This window comes from Centruroides vittatus, unplaced genomic scaffold (assembly GCF_030686945.1).
Source record: "Centruroides vittatus isolate TY-2023 unplaced genomic scaffold, ASM3068694v2 scaffold_3315, whole genome shotgun sequence".
In the NCBI taxonomy this organism is placed as follows: domain Eukaryota; kingdom Metazoa; phylum Arthropoda; class Arachnida; order Scorpiones; family Buthidae; genus Centruroides; species Centruroides vittatus.
This window is the reverse complement of record NW_027122703.1, coordinates 1,011,504-1,035,621: the sequence shown is the minus strand read 5'-3', so window position 1 is coordinate 1,035,621 and position 24,118 is coordinate 1,011,504. Positions and strand designations below refer to the sequence as shown.

General features: G+C 33.5%; 1 protein-coding gene across 2 annotated transcripts in view; it reads left to right on the top strand.

Moving 5' to 3' along the window:
• Positions 1-23,803, top strand: part of Rpn11 (regulatory particle non-ATPase 11) — a 129,811-nt gene extending 106,008 nt beyond the window's left edge. For both annotated transcript variants that reach the window (XM_067286505.1, XM_067286504.1), the window contains exons 5-11: positions 804-874; positions 3,911-4,061; positions 4,135-4,242; positions 9,148-9,222; positions 12,229-12,354; positions 23,477-23,539; positions 23,623-23,803. In XM_067286505.1, the coding sequence (XP_067142606.1) occupies positions 804-874; positions 3,911-4,061; positions 4,135-4,242; positions 9,148-9,222; positions 12,229-12,354; positions 23,477-23,539; positions 23,623-23,721 (693 nt within the window). In that variant the 3' untranslated portion in view covers positions 23,722-23,803. The remainder of the gene's footprint in view (positions 1-803; positions 875-3,910; positions 4,062-4,134; positions 4,243-9,147; positions 9,223-12,228; positions 12,355-23,476; positions 23,540-23,622) is intronic.
• The last annotated feature ends 315 nt before the right edge of the window (positions 23,804-24,118 follow it).

Here is a 24,118-nt window from a genome sequence, read left to right as displayed (position 1 = left end):
GGTTTCTAAATTTATATTATATTACACAATAAATACATAAATTGCCATTTTATTTGAAAGTTGGGCTATTAAGAGTTTAAATGAAAACAAGTAAAACGGCAAAGCCATGTTTTGGAGGAGACTATGTCTCAGAGAATGTGAGCGCAATGAATGTGCAAATCTCACCCACGCCTGTTTGTAGAAACAGTTTCAGCATTTTGTATTTTCTTTTGACCCGGTTCTCAATTCCCTGACTACCTACAAGTCTTTGTGCGCATAATTTAGGCACCAAATACTCTGTGCCAAATTTCAACTTCTGACATACTCCTTCATACCTCTAAGGTGTGCAGCTGTTGACAGCAGTGTGATTTTAAAGACAAGACATAATCTCATCAAAAACTGATTAAAATCTCGCAAAATTTGAAATATTAATCTATTTATTGTTTATAAGTTATATTTAATTTATTAACATAATTCTGTCACCATTTAAAATCTCTTATTTTCAGTTGTTTTGATTTTAAATAAAAATTGAAAAATACTGTTATCAGATATTAGTTATATATTCATACTAGATGTAAAAGTATTAGTTAAAGTTAATAGAATCATAATTAGTATTTAATAATTCAAAAATGTAAGGAATCTAACTAAATTGAAATGAAATTTCAAATTTTCAGTTTTCTCTATTAAATTAGATCTTTAACATTAAAGACTGCAATTAATTTAGTTTAATAAATAATTTTACTTTATGTAAAAATGTAGTTTTGACTTGTTACAACTAGTTTTTCAATAAAGATTTGAATAAATATAATTTTATTTTTCATTAGGGTGTAAGTGTAGAAGCTGTGGACCCAGTTTTTCAGGCAAAGATGTTAGACATGTTGAAGCAGACAGGCAGGTATGTTAAACAATGATGAAAATTTTATTATTTTACAAGAGCAGATATTTTATTTTGAATTTGTTGTACAATGATAAAATTTAAATAAATACAATAGTTTTTATCATTGTGTAAATAATTCAAAATAAATTACATAATAAGTAAAAACTGAAGGAAGCATTTTTAAATTGTACGTAAAGAAGAAATTTCTTTATTTTTGAAATTTAATATTTTCACAAATATTAGATAATCATGAGAATTAAATAAATGATTATCATAAATATCTATTAAATATTCTTAATGATTATTTTAAATGTTTGTGGTGACTATTTCACTATTAATTAAGTAAATTTTACTATTTTTTATTTTTATTCTAAAATTAAACAAGTAAAACGGCAAGGCATTATTTAGGACAAGACTGTCTTGGAGACTCACTACTAAGTGGGATCACTTCGATGTTCACAGCGGATCTCGTTCTCATTCTCCAATCTTCTTTGGTATCGCTGGTTTTGAGTACGATCATTCAAACTTTGCCGGCCAAGGCCAAGACCACGAGGTCGTCCACGATGCATTTTTGGTGAAATTAACCTATTCGATGTCAAAATTTCTCTCCATTGTGTGTTGCCCCAGGTTGAATTTTTGTCGATGCCTAATGAAAATTTCCCATTTTTGAAAAAATAATCATGGCTATTGGATCATCTGAAATTATTTTTATTTTGCACAAAATAAATACATTAATAAATGTAAAAAGAAAGAAAAATTATATTTTGGAAGTTAGTTTTATAATATAAAATTATAATGACTAGCGCCATCTAGTTTCAAAAACATTCCAATGCTGAAACAAGATATCTCGGGTCAACTGGTCAAGGTCATTGGGTCGCAACCAGAGATATGTCGGGAATAACATGGGACAGGTAAATGGTTTTTTCAAAGATTCATTTGTCAAAATTCAATTTATCAACATTTGCATTTTGAACTTCTCACTGAGCAATGCATGTGCAAATCTTGTACTACTGCCTGTTTGTAGAAAGTATGTTGCCATTTTGTATATTATTTTGACTCAATTCTTGGTCCCCTGAGTACCTCCAAGTCTGATTTTTTTTTTTTTTTTTTTTTTTTGTGCGCACATGATTTGGGCACCTAATACTCTGTGCCAAATTTCAACTTCTGACATATACTCCTTCATACCTCTAAGGTGTGCAGCTGTTGACGGCAGCACAATTTCATAAACAAGACATAGTCTTGTCAAAAATTATTATTAGCGTTAATGATACTAGAAATCAGAATTTGAGACTTATTTGTTTCCTTATTTTTCATCAAAAAGAAATGACAGTTATTAAAATGGTTATCTAGAGTTAAAAACTGAATTTGGAATTAAATCAATTATTATACTATAATATGTTTAACTTAGAAAATGCAGAATATGCAATCATTTATTTGTTACTTCCAAAAAAATTTTATATGAATTATCTGAAGAATACATTTTAAATAAAATGAAAATATTTGATTAAATTTTCTATTTTGAAATCAGAATTGTGTTTTACAAATGAAAGAGAAAAAATATTTAGTGTAGGCCAAACTCATCAAGCTGTCACACCATGTTGAAAATCTTAGAAGTCTAGAAGCACTTGAAATTTACAAATCCGAGTTACGTACTGACAGTATTAACCCTAATGATGCCATCAATGTGTCTCGAGCTTGGAAGTATTGCTATGAAGGAATGGACAACACCTGCACCAGCAGTTAGAAACCACACCCCCACCCTTATTTGATGTACTTATATGTTTTTATATCTGTTTTTTGGTATTACATATACCATTCCATCACCTTGGTAATGCAGGTGCTTATCTGTTTATTATTTTAAAATCCATTTGTGCGGTTCCATTTTTAAAAATAATTCAGTTATTTTGTTCTATGGTTCGAATCACATTGGTTTTTTTGAACCTGATGAAGACTGAAAGTACGGTCAAAAACGTTTGTTTCATATTAAATCATTTTATTACTGGACTTTAAGGTTTTATGAGTGTTAATTTATATTTAGTGTAATATATACAATGAAAATGAAATAGTTATGGATTTTTAGTCATTGTAACATTGATAACTTAAGTTTCAAAACACCTTTCACTCTTTTTTTTCTAGCAAATTCTTTAATTAAATCAAATGAACTAACGTTTTCAGCTATCTTAAATGGCCTTCTTCAGGTTAAGATAGCCAAAATCATTTGTTCATTTGATTTAATTAAAGAATTTACTACAAAAAAAGAGTGAAAGGTGTTTTGAAATGTAATATACAAAAGTTCTAGCTTACTGTGCATAGAATTGATAACTTAATTTCTAATTTACAAGTTTTAATTCTAGATAATTAGTTTCAAGGATTTTTAGTATAAATTTCTTTTTTAAAATAATAAAGCTGGTTCATACTTCACAAGAACAAAAAAGATAACAGAAACCCACCAAGTGGGTTTAGTATGTAACACTTCACATTACTAGTGAAAATCTGTATTTCTGTTCTCTTTAGTTAGCAAGTTCAGTTAACATAACGTCTACTTTTCTCTTTATTTGTAGCCCACAATTCTGTGCAATTCTGCTTTTAAAGCTTTTTTTTGAACTGCAGGTACTGAAAATACATGTACATTTTGCTTGTGTTGTTTTGAAGTATGAACATTTACATGAAGAGAATAATAGAAGAGAGATTCTTTTTTCTATTCTCACAAAGGCTGAACTGGCTATAAATCAAGATGTTTCAAATTTTATTTTTAGACTTAACATTATAAACATTAATAGAAATATTTTTTAAAATTTTCAGATAAAACAAAATGAGTGTTAAGTTACTTAATAATGGTTATACATTTCTGAGAAATTAAGACTGTGATCAGTAAAATTGATTAAATACAATATAAGAAGCAATTATTCTATATTATCAGTAATAAATTCATTTATAAGTGAAAGAACTAAAGAACATTCTTCATTGGTTACTTTGCATTTTATAAGTTATTTAAATTCAATTTGTTTAATTCAAATTTATTTAAGAGTTTAATTTATTCCTATTAATTTAAAGGCCAGAAATGGTCGTAGGATGGTATCATTCTCATCCTGGATTTGGTTGTTGGTTATCAGGAGTAGATATTAATACCCAACAAAGTTTTGAGGCTTTATCTGAACGTGCAGTTGCAGTTGTTGTTGATCCTATTCAAAGTGTAAAAGGAAAAGTAAGAAAACTTTTGAGAGTATTTTTAAAAATTTTTAATTTTTGGTAATTTATTATAATTTTTTATTTGATAGGTTGTGATTGATGCATTTAGACTTATCAATCCTAATATGATGGTCTTGGGACAAGAACCTCGACAAACAACATCTAATCTGGGTCATCTCACCAAACCATCTATTCAGGTATTTTATAATGAATCTATATAATAAAATTATAATTATCAGTTGAGAGCAATATTTTTTAACCTGGGATGTAAGAAAGCATTTTCAGGGTGTGAGTAGTAATGATAGGTTTTTAACCTTTAGATGTATAATATAAAATGTAAAGATTATGCTATATAAATTTGACTTGACTGTACTGTGTACTCTCACAAGTCAGAGCCCATGATAAACTGAAAATGCTATAGTGATTTCTTGATTCTCACTACTACCTTCTCAACCTTTGTCATTTTGGATTCACTTGGATTTCATAACAAAGCACTAGAATGCAATTTTCAAGAGGGTGCAAGACTGTAAGAGGGGGTGTCAATCAAAAAAAAGGTTAAGAAATACTAATTTAGAGGAATGACAATTTTAGATTAAAAATCATTAGTTGCTTTATGTTATAATTATTATTATTGGCTTATTTTAAACTAAACTGTTTAATAGCAAATATAGAAATGTTAAATTTATATATCAAGAATTGTGGATACAATTAATAAATTTTCATATGGAAATTTTATAAATGGATCCAGCTTATATTCTTTTTAATAGTTTTACATAAAATTTTATTAATAAACTAAGAAAAAAAGAATACAATATAATTACATATACAGGTATACCTCGAGTTACGTTGCTCTCGAGTTACGTCGTTCCTGATTATACATCGTTTGTCAAAAAAGTATATGGAAAAATAAAAATCAAGTTTAAATCAGTTTATTCGACTTTAAATCCGTCCGCCACAAACATTGAAGTCGTAATATCACTAGAAAAGCGTTAAAAGCACATAAAATCATATTAAAATATGTATATTTACAGTAAATGTTAATATAATCATCATAAATCCTAGAGAACGAAACATGAAAACATCTGTGTTTCTGTGTTGTCGTCTTATTTAGCGGTCTTTAAGTGCTCATTATTGGCGTTTCCTCTATTATTGGGGTTTAGTTACGACGTAAGTTGAAACTACGACTTACGTCATAACTACGCAAGTAAATTCGACTTACGTCGCCTCTCCTGGAACCAATTACCGACATAAGACGAGGTATACCTGTATAATCATCAGCCAGTTCTAATGTCCACACAGAAAAAAATAAATGCTATTCCAAATAGGTGGTAAGTTTATTTTAGGTATAAAACTTTTTGAGTCTACTTGACTCATCTTTAAATATTTTTTCAAACTCAGTTGAACATAACTAACATTCAAATTTCAAGCATCTTATGATTAGAACAAACTAGGCATTTTTCAATGTATAAGATCTCCTGTGCTAATTTGAATGTTTTATTATATTCAATCAGTGGCGTGCTGTGACATTTGATGATAGGGAAGCTGTGTTTTTGTAAGAAGCCGACTTACAGGGGCAATAAATTAATTGCACGTCGGGCCCGTTCGTATTTGTTTGTTTGATAAGTTAGTAAAAACCACACACTTCTTTAAATGTATTTTTAATAGATTATCTGACATACTTAATAAATAAGAAAGTTCAATATAATTAACTCTGTTATTAGATTCAATAAATTCCCCATGCCCTCTAAATGCCAATTCTTGCTTTGAGAAAAAACATATCTATTAATTTAGATATATCTATTAATCATAATTATCTTGTTATAATTTTCAATATTTATTCTATATTGTCTACCAATGTTAAATTCTATTCTGCTTTCATTTCCAAATTGCTTCAATTTTACGAAAGAATTGTCATTCGTCATAAATTTTATCGTCAAAATGTGGAAATTTTTTTGTCGACGTATTTATATTTAATTTAGGCATTGGTCTTTCTCTTTTAATAATGTTTTCTTTTTCATTATATGGTCTTGAGCCAAAACTTTTTTAAAATAAATTTCTGAATCACTAGCCTTGATATAAGGGCTAAAATTAAAATTATAAAAAAAACTTTCTTGGTAAAACAAAATGTGTGATGAATATACATATCTAGTACAAAAAATTCTTCAATTGTATGAATATACTTTTAAAGAAACTTATAATTAAATATAACTTTGTGAAGAAACACATAAACAACAAAATATTCTTTACTTTTGAAATCTTAAAACAATCCACTTAGTTAAATAGCTCCCTACGAGTGGCTAATGAATGGAATCAGAGACGTCCTGGTAGGTGTGCGGCACGTGCATGCAAGCAGTTTGCCAAATCCCGAGGGTGCTGATACCGGTCAATGTCAAATGCCTCTTTTGTCACATCACTAATATACTTCAAAGGATGCGACAGGGTTGTTGTAAATTTTAAAAATTTCTCACCATAGCTGTAAAAATCTAAATATGTTAAACTTAACAGATTGTCCGTTGTTCGTTTTCTGACTAATTCATTTTAGGACCAAGTGTCCACGAAAATTTCCAAAATTTACAACTTTTCGTTCACTCTCATTGAACTGGAAAAATTTGTCTTTCTTACATCTAATGTTATGAAGAGATCAGTCTCCACTGTACTCGGCAGGAGATTGGTTCAGTTAAGCTTCTGTTTAAGTAAAATTCTGGCTCTTTATTTATGTCCCTAATTCCCTAATCGCTTAATTATTTAACTACTTCTTAAGTAGAAATAAGTTGAAACCAGTTACTTTGTACTTGAATATTTGTAGTCTTGGGAAAAAAGTGGAAATACAAATTTTTATGACAACCGATACATAAATCGTAAATTTAAGGAAAATAAATTCTACAGCTTTTTTTATACCTCGTGCGTCTCATTCATTAAATTTAGTTGTAAATGATGCTGCCAAAGTAACAGTTAATTTTTTAACATTATACAAGAATTGTACACGTTTTTTCTGCATCCCCTTACAGATGGAACATACTAAATTGTAATATCACTGGTTTAACATTGAAATTCGTAAGTAATATAAAATGGGAGAGCAGAATAAACGCAGGATAAATATATCAAATATTTTAATGGATTTTTTTTTAAACGCCTGTCAACTATACAGAACTATCATAAAAACATGCCGGTAAACTCCTATCGGTTGGGTTAAGTTCTAAATCTAGTCTACTCATGATTCCCATAATGGGGCGAAGGCGGCCAAATATCTAGCAGGCAGGCAGCTAACAGCCCAGAACCGGTTCTGGATAGAAACATTGGAAGCGTTATATGTATGTAACATCCAGTGACGTGCGTGTGAGGTTGGTGCTCTGTAAAGCGCATGCGCCAATGCCTATAATCTGCTGCTTGGAAGCTGACCTGTTTCGACATTCCAGCGCTTTCATTCCGACACTGATATTCGAATATACAATAGCAATCTTATTGTTTTTTTCACATGTAGTATAAAATTTTTTAATAAGATACATAATGCAGTTATAATAAAATATTAATTTTAATTAATTCAAAGTACGTTAAAATATGAAAATTTATATTTTAGAAAATACAAGGGAAGCGGCACTTCCACCGCTTCCAATGACGGCACGCCACTGTATTCAATTAAGTTTTGAAATGTATCTGAAGATGAGTTGGATAGACTTGAAAAACATTTTATACCTTAAATAAACTGGCTTCTTTCCTAGAATAGCATTTATTTATTTATCTCTCTGAGTGTGTGTGTGTGTGTGTGTGTGTGTGTGTGTGTGTGTGTGTGTGTGTATATATATATGTATATATATATATATATTTATTAAGTTGATTAATAAAATTTTTTCTCACATTGTATATAAAAGATACTAAACTGTACAGTAGTCCCTCATTATATCACACTTGTCAGGAGACAAAGAAAAAGTAGGCCTGTGATATAACTGAGTACTAAAAAATCTGGGCTTATACTAAACATACATGCTGTGGAATCTCTAACCTCTATTATTTCATGAGCAAGCATTTCTGATATAAAATATGCTTAGTTTTTAATACCGAATTTTATTTGTGGTTATATTGTATTAATTGACATATACGTAAACATGATACCATGAATGCACATTTAGCATTATTGTTTCTTTAACAATGACGTTTGAAGACAAATATTGTGGATATAAAAACAAAATATCAGTTGTGATTTTATTATACAGTACTATATTTCACAATAAATCGCTTATTAAAAATTCACATAATTTACATTTTTCAATAAAAATTATAAATACATTAAAAATTTTAAAAATAAATATTGAACATATAATAGAGCATCAAAACTTATAAAATTACAGAGTAAAAATTCTCTAAAATGCAAAGTTATTACTGTATAAAAATTTTATAACTTTCCATTCAGAAATAAACAAATCTTTTCTTTACACATTAATGGTGAACTTGAAATTTCACATCTTTTATGTGAATTGATGGTATTGCCTCAATTTACATAAAGATGTGAAATTTCAAATTCACAGAAACTTGTAAATGAGGAGACAGTACTTGAAACCAATAAATAAACAACTTTTAATATCAAAAGGAAACAAATGATAATTGATGTGTCCACCTGTTTTGCTTATTTAGAACTTGACGAATTTATTGTTTCACCTGCAGTGGCAGGAATAAAATATGGTATTTCGTTACAAAAAGAAATTCAATGGCAATTGGTAATTTAAAATTTATTGACTTGAGTGCTTTAAAATTTGGGGGACCAAAAAAAAGTGCGATATATCCAAATTCGTGATATAACAAGTGGCTACTGTATTATTATTATATATATATTTTTTTTTCAAAAATTTACATCAAATATAGAACAACCATCAGTTATATACTGCTTATAAAAAATATAATTGTTGTTGTTCAGTGATTTATACATAAAATATTAAAATTTATTTTCTAGAAAGTCATATTTATATTATAATATTTTTATAACTAGCTTTTTAAATGAAAATTTTTATGAATAATGATAATGAATATTAAGTTAATCTGTTAGTCTATGAATGAGTTATTATGTAGATATAAAATTTTTTATAATTTTAAAATTATTTATTTTTTAGGCATTGATACATGGATTAAATCGTCACTATTATTCAATATCAATCAATTATAGGAAGAATGAACTAGAACAGAAGGTAAATTTTTATTTTTTAACTAATGTACACTAAGAGTTACAAATATTATTATTATTAATTCTCCAAATGTTACCTCAGTTTCTTTTTTATTGAATCTGTTGTAATTTAATGTGGTTTGTAATATCTGAAATACAGTAGAGCGTCAAAAATTGGCGTCAATTGGGGACTGGGGTCGTTCCAATTAGTCATTTGTTCCAATTTCCGACTTTGTACGAAAAAATATATTAACCTGTCCAATGTTCAAATTTTTCTTCGTTGCGTATTGCTTCCTGTTGAATTTTTCTCCGTTGCATGTCGCTTCGTGTTGAATTTTCGTCGATTTTAAGCCTAACGAAAATTTTTATAATAATCATCAAGGCTATCGTATCGTTAAAAATTATTTCTTCATTTTGTACAAACAAAATAAATATATTGAAGAATATAAAAAACATGAAAATTATACTTTAGAAGTAAATCTAGTATCAAAAACGTTCGATTCAGCACGACACAGTCCGACTGAAAATCGTTTCAATTTCCGGCCATTTCAATTACCGACGTTCCAATTAAGGATTGCAATTGCTGGATCCCTCATCCAGCAATCCAGCTGGATCCAGCGCATTCTTCGGCCTGCTGGATCCACAAATACTCAATTAACTTTCTAAATAATTGCGCAAAAGTCTACGTCATCGCGTTGCCGCTTTGCTAACTACTAGACTGCTACTAATTACTTACTCACTACTTTACTAACACTAATAATTAAATTACTTATAAACAAACTATACCCTAATCAATCCAACAAAATTTAATAAAATAATAATGTATTCAATCGCTTTTAATGATCTTCCTCAGTTACAAAAAAATACAACATTAACTATAAAACATAAAATGTGTTTGGAATAAATGTAAAAAGAATAGTGCTTAATTACATTCCATTTTTAAACAAGATACATAGATGTACTGCCAGGTCTAATAATTTTCGTATTGTATACCGACGTAATCCCACTGTTTTCAAACTTTTAAGAAACGATAAAAAGAAAGAGGATCGGAATTCAACAACGGGTATATATTCGGTGCCTTTACACAACCAACGTTTCAATTCCAAGCTTGTTTATGTGGGTGCAATGATGCACAGTTTAAAACAAAGGCTCAAGAGCACAAATATACAATCAGTAAGAACCTTGACAACACTGCGCTGCCATCATACGCAAGAGAGAAGGATGTTAACGTCCAATGTGATCAAGCGGCAATTATAAAAACGACGACGAATAGGCAAACGGTCAAACATCTTGAGAGATTGGAAATCTGCAAGGCGCACATGACAACTGGTTGTATAAACCATAGAGATGCGGACTCATTGTCTACCATGTGGAGATCCTTTTACATTAATTAATGTTATTAACGGACAATGCTGATTTCATTGGATCTTATATACAGGGTGTTTTTTTTTTAAACTGACGGTACTCAGAGACATCTGTAGAGCAATCTAACAGCCGGACTGTCGCCAAATTTGGAAGAGTGACTAAGGACGACATGGGAAAGAGATTCCGCGAAGAAAAAAGTAGTACCCAAATTTTCCGGTAGGGGTGGATTTGGCGCTGTTGTAGCAAAACAGCTAAGAATCTGCATAAAATCCAGCTGCAATTAACAAACACACGAATGAATAATCAGACAGAGGTTTCAGTGTAATAACGAAAGTTTAATTAATCAGCAAATAACCTTCTCCCTTCTTCAATGTGATCACCGTCCTGCTGGACAACTCATTGCATGCTGAACACCGTGTTCTCTATGGCCGAACGTAACATGTCCGCAGGAATGTTCATCACAGTTCGAGAAATGTTGTCCTTCAAAGTCATCAAGTTTGGGACACTACCAAGATAGACCTTGGACTTTAAGTAACCCCACAGGAAAAAGTAACATGGGGTTAGATCCGGGGAGCGAGGCGGCCCATGCAAGTGGAAAAAAGCGACTGATGACCCTTTCTTCAGTGAAGTGCTGGTAGCTTTTTCGCTACAACAGCGCCAAATCCTCCTCTACCGGCGAATTTAGGTACTACTTTTTTCTTCGCGGAATCTCTTTTCCATGTCATCCTTAGTCACTCTCCCAAATTTGGCGACAGTCCGGCTGCTAGATTGCTCTACAGATGTTTCTGAGTACCGTCAGTTTAAAAAAAAAACACCCTGTATATATTTTTTCCGCTATTTATTTTGTTTATTTATCTATATTTTGTCTGTTTGGGCGTTTTCCGTTAATTTTCATATTTATTCCGAACACATTTTATGTTCTATATTTAATGTTCTATTTTTTTTGTAACCGAGGAAGATCGTTAAAAACGATTGAAAACGTTATTATTTTATTAAATTTTGCTGGATTGATAAAGGTGTAGTTTATTTAACTTATTCTACTTCCAGTACATAGTTTTATATACTTATAAATAACTACAGACTAATATGTAGAGCCTATATATGAAAACTGGTAAGACTGATAGCCACTTAGCCACTGATTATCCGTCCTTACATTATTATAATATATTAATATAAATTAATCAGTAGAATTACCTTTGCTATTATTTAACTTAAAGATTACATTATAATTATAATCTAACTAAACATTTAAAGTTAATTATCTCTATCTCAAATGTTAAACCGAACCAAAGTTAAGTTTACTACCTAAATGTGTATGAAGTTTTACTGATTTATAGTGACCAGTCTAAATAATAAAAGCTTTTTAAGTATTTTTAAAAAATGTTTTATTTCATTAAAAAAAACATAAATTGCAGGATAGATAGATAGACAGATAACACTTTATTGCACCAAAAATACATCCACGCTGGATCCGCTCTGGATCCAGCTGGAATGATTTCAATCCAGCAAAAATCCAGCTGGATTCAAAACACTGATGGATTGCAATCCCTAGTTCCAATTAACGACGCTCTACTGTACTGAAGATTTCAATATATTATTTTAAAAAAAGATGATTGTTTAACATTTCATTAATATGAGAATATATTGCTTTTATACATTCTTGCAGATGTTGTTGAACTTACATAAAAAGAGTTGGATGGATGGATTGACATTAGAGGATTATAATGAACATTGCCAGACAAATGAAAAAACTGTTTGTGAAATGCTAGAACTTGCTAAGGCCTACAACAAGGTATGATATTATTAGTTAAAACAACTATGTATATAAATATAATACATCTCAAAGTCCGATGATATATAGTAGAGCATTGTTTATCTGAATCAATCGGGGACTGGGGTTGTTCGGATAACCGATTATGTACGAAAAAATATATTAACCTATCTGATGTTGAAAATTTTTTCTGTTGCGTGTTGCTCTGTGTTGAATTTTTGGGGATACTATAGATTACCACCTATGGAATTTCGTGTGTTTGGGTATATATCTGAACTCAGGGAACCGAGACGAGTTCAATGATACTCTATTTTGGACCAGAGACAAAAAGTAAAAAAGTTATCATACTTTTTTCTGGCAAGTGCGCGATGATAGGAAGTCGCGTCGCTCTCTCCACTAAGTCGGCCTCGCTATCGCAATCGGGAGTTGCATCGCTTGCTGTTAAAATTGCCTTTAGTAGATGTTTTCCCTCTTTTTTTACTTTGTTCAAGAACTACCATGAATGAATCACTAGTTTAGCACATGGTGGGCTGTGGTGGCTCCCATCCAAGAGGTCAGTCGGGAGCATGAACAGTGGGAACGGCCACCATGTTCACTGCCATAAGTAACATTAACCGAAATGGCAATCGCATGATGATCGGAAGTCACGTCGCTCTCTCCGCTCTCGTATCGCATGTTTAACTCTCCGGGAGATGACCATGGTCTGACGTCATGGTTTGCAGACTTTACCGCAAGATGGCAATACTAGCAACTACGGAGCCATCTGCATGACAGCATTAAAAAAGTATGGTAAGTGAAAAAGTATGATAACTTTTTTATTTTTCATCTCCGGTTCAAAAATAGGGTATCGTTGAACTCGTCTCGGTCCCCTGAGTTCAAATATATAATCAAAGTCCTGAAATTCCATAGGTGGTAATCTATAGTACACCCGAATTTTTCTCTGTTGCATGTCGCTTTGTGTTGAATTTTCGTTGATTTTAAGCCTAATGAAAATTTTTATAATAATAATCAAGGCTATTGTATCATTAAAAATTATTTCTTTATATTGTACAAACAAAATTAATATATTGAAAAATATAAAAATTATACTTTAGAAGTTAATCTAGTATCAAAAACGTTCGATTCAGCACAACACAGTCTGACTGGAAAGCTTTCGGTTGACTGGCTTTCGGATAAACAATGCTCTACTATATTAATAAACCAACAAACGCCTAAATAATTGGGCTATTATATGGCTATAATTAAATAATAAATGAATTTGGTATAGCACACCACACGGCAAGCGGAGGCTGCAGGTTCAAGCCCCATATCGGGTCAGTTATTTTTTTTCAGAATGTTCTAAATTATTTATTATATTATTTAAAATTATAATTATTAATTTAGATAAAAGATGGCGCTTAATGCTTATCTCTATATCAAATTCATTTGTATTTATTATTTAATTATAGCCATATAATAGCTCGATTATTTACATAGTTGTAAACCAACAAATGCCTATGTTTGAAATATGCAAAATAGATTTTTTAAAATTTGCATATTTTACTGAACATTTTTCTTGATTATTGAGATATTTATTTTACTTCTTCATTTTTAATTCTCAAAAAAGTTTATAGAAACTTGTTTATATTTATAAGATTAATAGTTTTCTTAAAGCCTTGTAAAGTACTATTTTAATTTACAACGATTATCGACTCTACCGTGTCGGAAACAACCGTTAACCTACCGGGTACTTTACTCGGATTCGCGTTAGCGTGCCAGGCCTGGACTTTAAGCGTGCACCGAATTAAATAAAGACAATATTTGTCAATAGAAAAAAATCAAAGATTTAATTAATCGTTTAGCAATAACTATGTACAATATTAAGTAAAAATCAAACAATAATTTATTCAAAGAAATTCAACAAAGTCAACCCGACAATTCTCAATTCAAATCTATGTCTAACTTAACTCTATCCCCTTGGGAATCCGACAAAACCAAAAAGTTTAACTTAAAACAATAATTCTTATAAACTAGAAATCCTAATCGTCACCTCAATATACTCGGAACCTATTTCCTTAAACTCTCAAGACTTTCTCAGACTGTCGATCCAAACTTCGAATCACTTCAAAATCACCTTGGAACTTATTCGAGATCCTATCGGACACCTCTCTATTACTGCTGCGAAGCTCACCAAGCTCGTTGCTATCAGAATTCACCTCACCGTCTTCACTTGAGATTCGGGATTTATAGTGTGAGGTGACGTCACAATTCTTAATGCGGTCACTCCCCTCATTTACATACTTAAATGCTAACAATAACGTTTTTCATCGTCTGGCAGCCCTTTTTCCGACAGTTTACTCACTAACCTTTTACATTATTAGTTTTTACAATTCTTTCCGGGACGTTTTTATTACTTAAGGTTTAGCGAGTTTATTTCGTGCTTGTGGGTTCTCCCCCCCCTCTTCTCGGTGCGGACCTATTTTCTGCCGCTCGGGGAGCGCAAATGTGCGTGAGTCATATGGCGCTTTTCTTTCGTCGGTGAGTTGGGTTTTATTTCTTCTCTTTTTAAATACTTAAGGTGAATGGTGAGGAAACCTTCGTCCTAACAAAACATAAGCCCCAAACAAAAATAGAATAATAGGCAAAATAAAAGTAAAATAAAAATAACGCTCGGACTTGGTTCCTTACACCCCTTCCCCTTTAGAGTAAAGAGAAAGTTATTTCTCTTTTTACTTACTGCCAAAATCCTCCAACTCTTTTTTCTTTTAAGTAGTGCGCCTTATTTACAATTGCTGCCAGGTTACAAAGGAATCCGTCCCTTACAATGATTTATCATAAGCGAGAGTGACTCGTTGCTTAGTAACTTTATTCTAACGTAATGATACAATAGAGGGGAAACTGTTGACATGTGCTCATTTCGTGTTCCAAGGTTTGTTGCCATTTTCACGCTCTAATTTGGCGTGAGCAGGGTGAAACGTTAACCCAAAATTTTGTTCTAACGATTATTATCATCTTTCTTACGCTACGGACTGATTGTCGGGTTATAATTTAGCATTGTTAATGGTTTTAGTATGTAGTTACTCCAGTCCGTCATCGTGAGAAAAAAAAATTTTTTTGTTTGTTTGTTTTTTTTTTTTTCCCCCCCGTAGCCAAAATCCTTTCCCTTCTAGGGACCCTTGGATTACAATTAATTTGGTCAAGGACCATCTGTAAAGAAAAATATATACCTCTGGTTTCCTTCTCTATCTTTGGGCTCTCGGCTTCCTGGTGAGACCGGCGAGTTGTCTGTAATCCACTCGTTGCATCGGTCGTAATCGTCGCTGGATGACTCCAGACGGTCTAGCTCTGGCGATGGACGGCGCTCGGGTTCCGTGATCCATCGACGATCCCGTAACGGAGTGTGATCCTCTAACGTTGCCCCTATTGGTTGCGAGTAGGGGTGTAGTAGTTTTCCTCTTTGGAAAAAGGGTGTATCGCTTCAGATTAGCGATGTGTTGACTTCCGTGGCTGGCCCCAGTGTGGGGATCTTTTATCTCGTAAACTACTGGTGAGATAATCTTAGCGATCTCGTAAGGTCCTGACCACTTAGGTGCCAATTTAGCGCTGAAGTGTCGGCTAGAAGAAGAAATAGGGTGAGCTTTTAAAACAACTAATGAACCCACCTTGAATGTATCTGGCCGTCTTCGTGAATTGTAAGCCCTTCTCTGTTTCTGTTGTGCAGTTCGCACGTTGTCTCGGGCTTGTTTTCTTATCTGTTGTAATTCTGCCCATTTTTCTCTAATAGTCGTAGGGCGACTTGGATAAGCCGTTAGACGGTCCCACGGGAGTGCAATCTCTCTCCCGAGATGTAGTTTAGCTGGCGTATATTTCGTCGAATCCTGTTCTGAAGTTCGTAAGGCCAGCGCAAATTCCGATATGTGGGTGTCCCATTCTTTGTGGTTCCTTTCGATGTATGCCGCAATCATCCTACCCAAGGTGCGGTTCGTTCTTTCCGTAAAATTCGACTGAGGGTGATATGGCGTCGTCAGGATATGCTTAATTCCGGTGCGGTTACAAACTTCCGCTAGGAGGTGAGATATGAATTGGGGTCCGTTATCGGATACTAAGATTTTTGGCATGCCATACCTGCAAAAGTATTCTTTATACATACAATTTACCACATTTTCCGCGGTAATCTTCCGCAGGGGAAAAATCTCCACCCACTTACTGAAATAATCCACCATAACAAGAAGATACTGATTACCTTTGTTGGACTTGGGATAGGGTCCCATAATGTCTACGCCTACCTTTTCCCCTGGTTCCGTTATCTCGGGGACTTGCATTAGTCCGGCCGTTTTCTTCTGGTCGAACTTCGTTATCTGGCATGTATGGCATCCTAGTACATATTCTTTTATGTCCTTTCTCATTCCAGGCCAATAGCAACGTTGTTGTATTTTTTTCGTAGTCTTTCGTACACCTAAGTGGCCAGCAGTGGGATGATTGTGTAGTTCTTGTAATACATCCTCCCGTAAGTTGTACGGAATTACTGGTCTGTAACCTCCAGTGTCATCTGTTTTCCGGCTATAATATAAAACATCATTTACTAGCCGGTAATGGGATGACTTACCTACTATTTCTGCTGACATGGCTGGGTCATTTGGTAAGTTCCCAGTCGCTAAGTAATCGTACAGTCCGCTCCACTGTGAATCAGTTCGTTGAGCGTCTATAAGGTCTTTCTCTCGTTCAAATGTTGTTACCGCTAACAATTTTGCGGTTATGTCTGAGTCGTTACTTAGTTGTGGATCTTCCAATGGACGTCTAGATAAAGCGTCTGGCAATTGATTGTCCTTTCCACTTCTATGTTGGATTTGGAAACTAAATTCCTGCAATCTTAATGCCCATCTCATTAACCTACCTGAGAGGGATGTAGAACTATTAAGCCACCGTAATGCAGAATGGTCCGTTACGACGGTGAACTTGGTTCCGTCTAAGTAGATTTTGAACTTCTCTGTAGCCCATACAATGGCTAGACATTCAAGCTCCGTGGCTGTATAGTTCCTTTCGGCTGCGTTTAAAGTACGGCTAGCGTATGCAATGACTTTCTCCTGGCAAAGCACTGCTCCCAGTCCTACCGTGCTAGCGTCTGTATATAACGTATAGGGCACACCTGGCCTAGGAAGCTGCAAAATAGGTGCAGTTATCAACTTACTTTTTAGCTTTTCAAAAGCTTGCCGGCATTCTTCCGTCCACTCCCATCGTTTCCTTTTCCGCCGTAATTGATACAATGGTTCGGCAATAGTTGCGTAGTTAGGTATGAATCTACAGTACCAGCTGCACATTCCTAAAAAGGTGCTAAGATCCTTCGTATTTCTGGGCGTCGGAAACTCTCGAACGGCCCTTACTTTTTCATCTTCCGTCGCAATGCCTTTATTGCTGACTTTAAATCCCAGGTACTGAACGTCTGGGCGGCAAAAGTTACTCTTAGCTAACTTAATGGTTAGTCCTGCAGCTGCCAATCGTTTGAGCACATTGGTCAAATGTTCGATGTGTTCTGTAAAAGTAGATGAGTATATAATAATGTCGTCTAAGTAAACTTGGCAATACTTCCCTTTTTCTTCCTTTAGGACTTTGTCCATTAGTCTTTGGAATGTTGCCGGGGCGTTTTTGAGTCCAAACGGCATGACCAGGAATTCATACAAGCCACTATTCGTAATAAAGCTTGTCTTCGGTCTATCTTGTTCCTTTAATGGCACTTGCCAGTAACCAGACGATAAGTCCAAGGTAGTTATAAAGTTCGCTTCCTTAAGCGAAGTCAGTAATTCTGAAATAATCGGTAAAGGATATTTATCAGTCACTGTTACCTGATTTAGCTTTCTATAGTCAATACATAATCTCCAATCGCCCGTTTTTTTCTTGACCATGACGACCGGGGATGCCCACGGAGAATTTGATGGTTGGATGATACCATCTCTTAACATTTCCGCTATCTGGCGGTTCATTTCCTTTAACTTTACGTCAGAGTATTTATACGGACGTCCACATACTGGTGTCGCTTTGTCAGTGACGATTTCATGTTCTATCATATTAGTTAGTCCCGGCTTATCTGTAAACAGTTGCGAGTATTGCAATAATACATTTTTCAAAGTTACTAACCTTTCACCACTTAAAGTGGTTTGGAGTTCGTCCCACTTAGGTGAAATTCTCTCTTTGGGATGACTTACGTCCAAAGAAATTTGACAATTCTTAAAGTCCATTGTTATTCTATGATTCTTGGCGAAATCACGCCCTAGTAAGCATGGCATTATAAGTCCTTTTACTACTACGCACGCCTGTCGAAGGGTAACACTTCCAATCTGGATTTTTGCCAGGAATTTTCCAATGGAGGTTCCTTTTCCTCCTTCAATGGCTAACTTAAAATTCGGCCCTGCTTGTAACCGAATATTTCTATTCTGCAAAGAAATTCTCCTCCACACTAACTCATTGATTAAAGTAAAGTCAGAACCCGTATCAATCCGGGCTGAGGTTAGTACTCCATTAATAAAAATATTTACCTCAGGCAACTTGGAGGCTTCACTCACGATTAGTCCTACGGTGGAGGTATTTGGATCTATATCGGAGACAGGATCCTCCCCTCGCCGTCTCCGGTTTAGTTTAAAGGTTTTCTTTTTCCATTACCCTTCCTTTTCCAGGTTACTTTTCTTTCGGGACTATTTGGCGTCTTGACATTTGTGTGATCATTTTGTCCTTTCCCTTTTGGACAATTCCTCGAAAAATGTCCCACCTCACCACATGAATAACAGGTCATGGGTGACTTTGCCGGTGCAAAATTTTTCGGTTCTAGTTGCTTACTTACTTTTCGACAGTCCTTAATCTGCTTTGCACTGTCAGGAGAACCTTGGTCGTTTCGTCTAAATTCGTACTCTTTCGCAGTACGTACTAACTCGTTTAATGAATAAGAACGGCGATTTTCCAGATACTCACGTAACGGAAGAGGCATCTGGGCAACTACACATTGTATAATTTCCTCATCCCGAGCTAAAGGTCTCCACGTGCGGTATAGCTGAACTGTGGTCCATATAAACTGCTCGACTCCATTGGTTCCTGTGTATTGTCGGCTAAATAGTTCTTTAGCGACAGCTACTTCGTCAGCTAAAGGAGCGTAAAGATCCAGAAAAGATCGCTTAAACAACGGCCAACTGTTGCCGATTCGGTGGCGTCCTTCATTCTTCCACCACATTGCTGGGCTACCGCGAAGACAACTAGCGGCAGTATCAACCCATCTAGTGTTCGGTATTTGGTTTACCAGGAAATGCTGTTCGAGGTCCTGCAAGAAATCATTAGCAGTTAATGCTGACCTACCGTTAAATTGGATGGCTGGCGGCGGCGGTGCAGTCTGAAGCCAGACCATCGATGCATTAGATGTAGGCACTTCCTGTCTCGGAGTAGAAGTTTCGGGCCGTACAGCACTTGTAACGTTCGGTGTTGTTGGCTCTACAATTCCAGACGTGACACATGAAGTTAGATGAGTCACGGCGTTTGACAAGGATGACACTTGTTGCAACAGTACTGACAATTGTTGTTGCAACTGGTTATATTCGGCTCGGGTGACTGGTGCACTATCTTCCATTTTTTTTCTGAGATTACGAGGTGTTATTCCTCTAAGCTAAAGTCAATATCAACAAAGAAAGCAACAAAGTCTAATATTAACCTTTAGAGTCCCTGTTCGGGCGCCAGTTGTAAAGTACTATTTTAATTTACAACGATTATCGACTCTACCGTGTCGGAAACAACCGTTAACCTACCGGGTACTTTACTCGGATTCGCGTTAGCGTGCCAGGCCTGGACTTTAAGCGTGCACCGAATTAAATAAAGACAATATTTGTCAATAGAAAAAAATCAAAGATTTAATTAATCGTTTAGCAATAACTATGTACAATATTAAGTAAAAATCAAACAATAATTTATTCAAAGAAATTCAACAAAGTCAACCCGACAATTCTCAATTCAAATCTATGTCTAACTTAACTCTATCCCCTTGGGAATCCGACAAAACCAAAAAGTTTAACTTAAAACAATAATTCTTATAAACTAGAAATCCTAATCGTCACCTCAATATACTCGGAACCTATTTCCTTAAACTCTCAAGACTTTCTCAGACTGTCGATCCAAACTTCGAATCACTTCAAAATCACCTTGGAACTTATTCGAGATCCTATCGGACACCTCTCTATTACTGCTGCGAAGCTCACCAAGCTCGTTGCTATCAGAATTCACCTCACCGTCTTCACTTGAGATTCGGGATTTATAGTGTGAGGTGACGTCACAATTCTTAATGCGGTCACTCCCCTCATTTACATACTTAAATGCTAACAATAACGTTTTTCATCGTCTGGCAGCCCTTTTTCCGACAGTTTACTCACTAACCTTTTACATTATTAGTTTTTACAATTCTTTCCGGGACGTTTTTATTACTTAAGGTTTAGCGAGTTTATTTCGTGCTTGTGGGTTCTCCCCCCCCTCTTCTCGGTGCGGACCTATTTTCTGCCGCTCGGGGAGCGCAAATGTGCGTGAGTCATATGGCGCTTTTCTTTCGTCGGTGAGTTGGGTTTTATTTCTTCTCTTTTTAAATACTTAAGGTGAATGGTGAGGAAACCTTCGTCCTAACAAAACATAAGCCCCAAACAAAAATAGAATAATAGGCAAAATAAAAGTAAAATAAAAATAATGCTCGGACTTTGGTTCCTTACAGCCTAATTTAATACTTTTAAATAAATAGTTTTGAGAAACTTCCCTTATTTTCAAAATTTTTAGATCAATTATGTATTTGTGGTTGGTTATTCATCTAGAGTAGGGGTTCCCAACTAACGGGCTAACGTTCACCCGCGGGCACAAGGTTGGGAATCCCTGATCTAGAGTTTATATTAGAATTATGTAAGCAATATTTGTGTTGAAGTGATGCTCACAACAACCAAACTTAATTATAATATGCTTTATTAATTCGATATTTCTTTTTATTAATATTATATAATGTAATATATGAAGGGATGTATGAGAGCAAAGATTGCAGTTCCATTTATAATTTTTGTAAATATACTTTTTGTGGTATGGGTGCATTTGAGATTGCTAAAACTAGGACAGGCGCAAATCGGATTTAAAAAAAAAATTAATTATTATGTCCTTTATTATAACATGCATTTTGTAACGTATATTTACTATAACATATTATATATTTATTATAAAAGCAGAATTAGTGCGATCTATGACACCTCATTTTATTTGCTAATTTCTCACAGTTGGGAGTGTAAGATGATAATCCCAGTCGTAAACAATCTTCAAGATTATTAAGTTGAGATCTGATTTTTGATTTTATATTATTCATGGTGGGAAATAAAGATGATAAGTATGTGGAACCAAAACAGAATTTGATTTTGAAGGCTCCTTTTTTCAAAAGATTATGCTTTTTATGATCAACTAAATTCCAAAAGTTTTCATCCATATTGTGAGATTTTCATATGATGTCATGTTGAAAATATAAAATCTCTTCTTCAATTATTGATGCTTCTTCTTAAAGAAGTTCTGCTGTAGATTTAGCAGTTTCAGTAATGTCTACTTGTGTAGTGAAAGGATTTACAAAAGTTGTATCCATGGGTTTGATAATGGTAAATTTCTGGAATTTATTTTCAAACTATTCCAAAAGGTTTTTAACATGAGTAATGAATAGTGTTAGGTCAAAATTATTTTCACCAGTCACTTTTTTCACCCTTGGAAAGTGTACAAGAGAATTTTTCGACAAATTATTTATCCAAAACTGCATTTTGGCTTTGAATGCTTTTATAGAGCTAATCATTTCAGCTAATGTTAATTTTTTTCCTGGAGATCCAGGTTTAAACTGCTCAATTTTTCACATATGTCAGTTTACCGCATAAGAACTGTGATTGGTTTTGTAATGATGTTCGATGTTGTGTTTTTTTGCCACTGACACAAAACTGTTGCATATTAAGCAAATACATTTCTCCTTACTTTCAATAACAAAGTAGTCTTCTTCCCAATCTTTGTTAAAATGATAGGTTCCTTGCTTTTTTACTTGGATTACTGATTTTGAGGTAAAATGTTTATATACAAAAAACATAACACAATGATAGTATGTGATGACAATAGTACGAGTTTACAACTACAGTAGAGCATCGATTATCCGACTCAATTGGGGACTGGGGTTGGTCGGATAACTGAAAAGTCGGATAACCGAAAAGTATGAAAAAATACGTTATTAGTACAGTGTATTAGGCCTGGTTTAAATACTAGCCTCCCTTTCACGGTCGAGCCAGTGCTGCCAGCTAAAACATGCAAAAATTTAACAAAAATAATATTAAAGTAGCCAAGACATAACCAAATATTGTAGTGCCACATCACTAGCGGACATTTGAATTTGCCGACTAGAATGCGGTCGGTTAACCGATAAGTCGGATAATCAATGCTTTACTGTAATACCATACTACTAATACAATATAGATGCCATGGAGACATGATTTTAGGCTTAATAAGCATGATAAATTAGACAGGGTTAGTGTAGCCCAATTTAGCAAATTTCTTACTACATCTAGAAAAATTTTAAAACTGGGTAACTTTTTATTTTCTTTATTTTTAACGTTTAATTTTTTTCATTATTTCAAAACTTTGCTGTGGGCACATTTAAATTGTTCCATGCACACACGTTCACCCGCGGGCACAAGGTTGGGAATCCCTGATCTAGAGTTTATATTAGAATTATGTAAGCAATATTTGTATTGAAGTGATGCTCACAACAACCAAACTTAATTATAATTTGCTTTATTAATTTGATATTTTTCTTTATTAATATTATATAATGTAATATATGAAGGGATGTATGAGAGCAAAGATTGCAGTTCCATTTATAATTTTTGTAAATATACTTTGAAATAATTAGTTAATCAGCTATTATATCTGAAAAATTTACAGTATGATAAGTATGAATGTTTTTCTACTACTACCTAGAACTAGCCAAAGTTTCATTAAAAATTATTATAATTGTGCAATTTTATTAATTTTATAACTATGAAATTAATTTATTATTATTATCCTTTGTTAACTGTTTTAATGTAATGATTATTTATTGACATCATAAAGTATTGCATAAAGTTAACACACACTAATTATATATTTTTAGTCTTTGGAGGAGGAAGATAAAATGACACCGGAACAATTGGCAATTAAAAATGTTGGAAAACAGGTAAATAATAAAATTCAACATTTGGAATTGTTTTAATTAGGATATGTTTTAAATTCCAAAAACAAATATTTTAATTTTTATAGGATCCCAAACGACATTTAGAAGAACATGTTGATGTACTGATGGCTTCAAATATTGTTCAGTGTTTAGGAGCCATGCTCAACACTGTTGTATTTACTTGAATTTTATATTTATCTCAAACATTAAATATTGATATAAAAATTTACTCTTTTCTTGATTTTAAATAAACATTAAAATAATTAACATTAGTTTCATTCATTTGAGTTTCGTTTATACCAGCCAAAAAATTCATAAAAATATTCTTCTGCATTTTGTATTTTCAGGAATTGAAATAATTTATTGTTTAAATTTCAGTATTAAAGAGAGAGAAATTATTTCCAAATGCTATTTTTACTTTCCCAGCTGTTATACAGAAAGTAAGGCAATCTAGCAAAAAAATGACCCTTTCAGATCTTTACATTTTTGAACTTAAATGTTGAGAAATGCAAAAAAATTAGGAGGTAATTTCTGTATGTATGGATGTTTGTGTGTGTGGGACATGATTTTGTTCACCTTCTT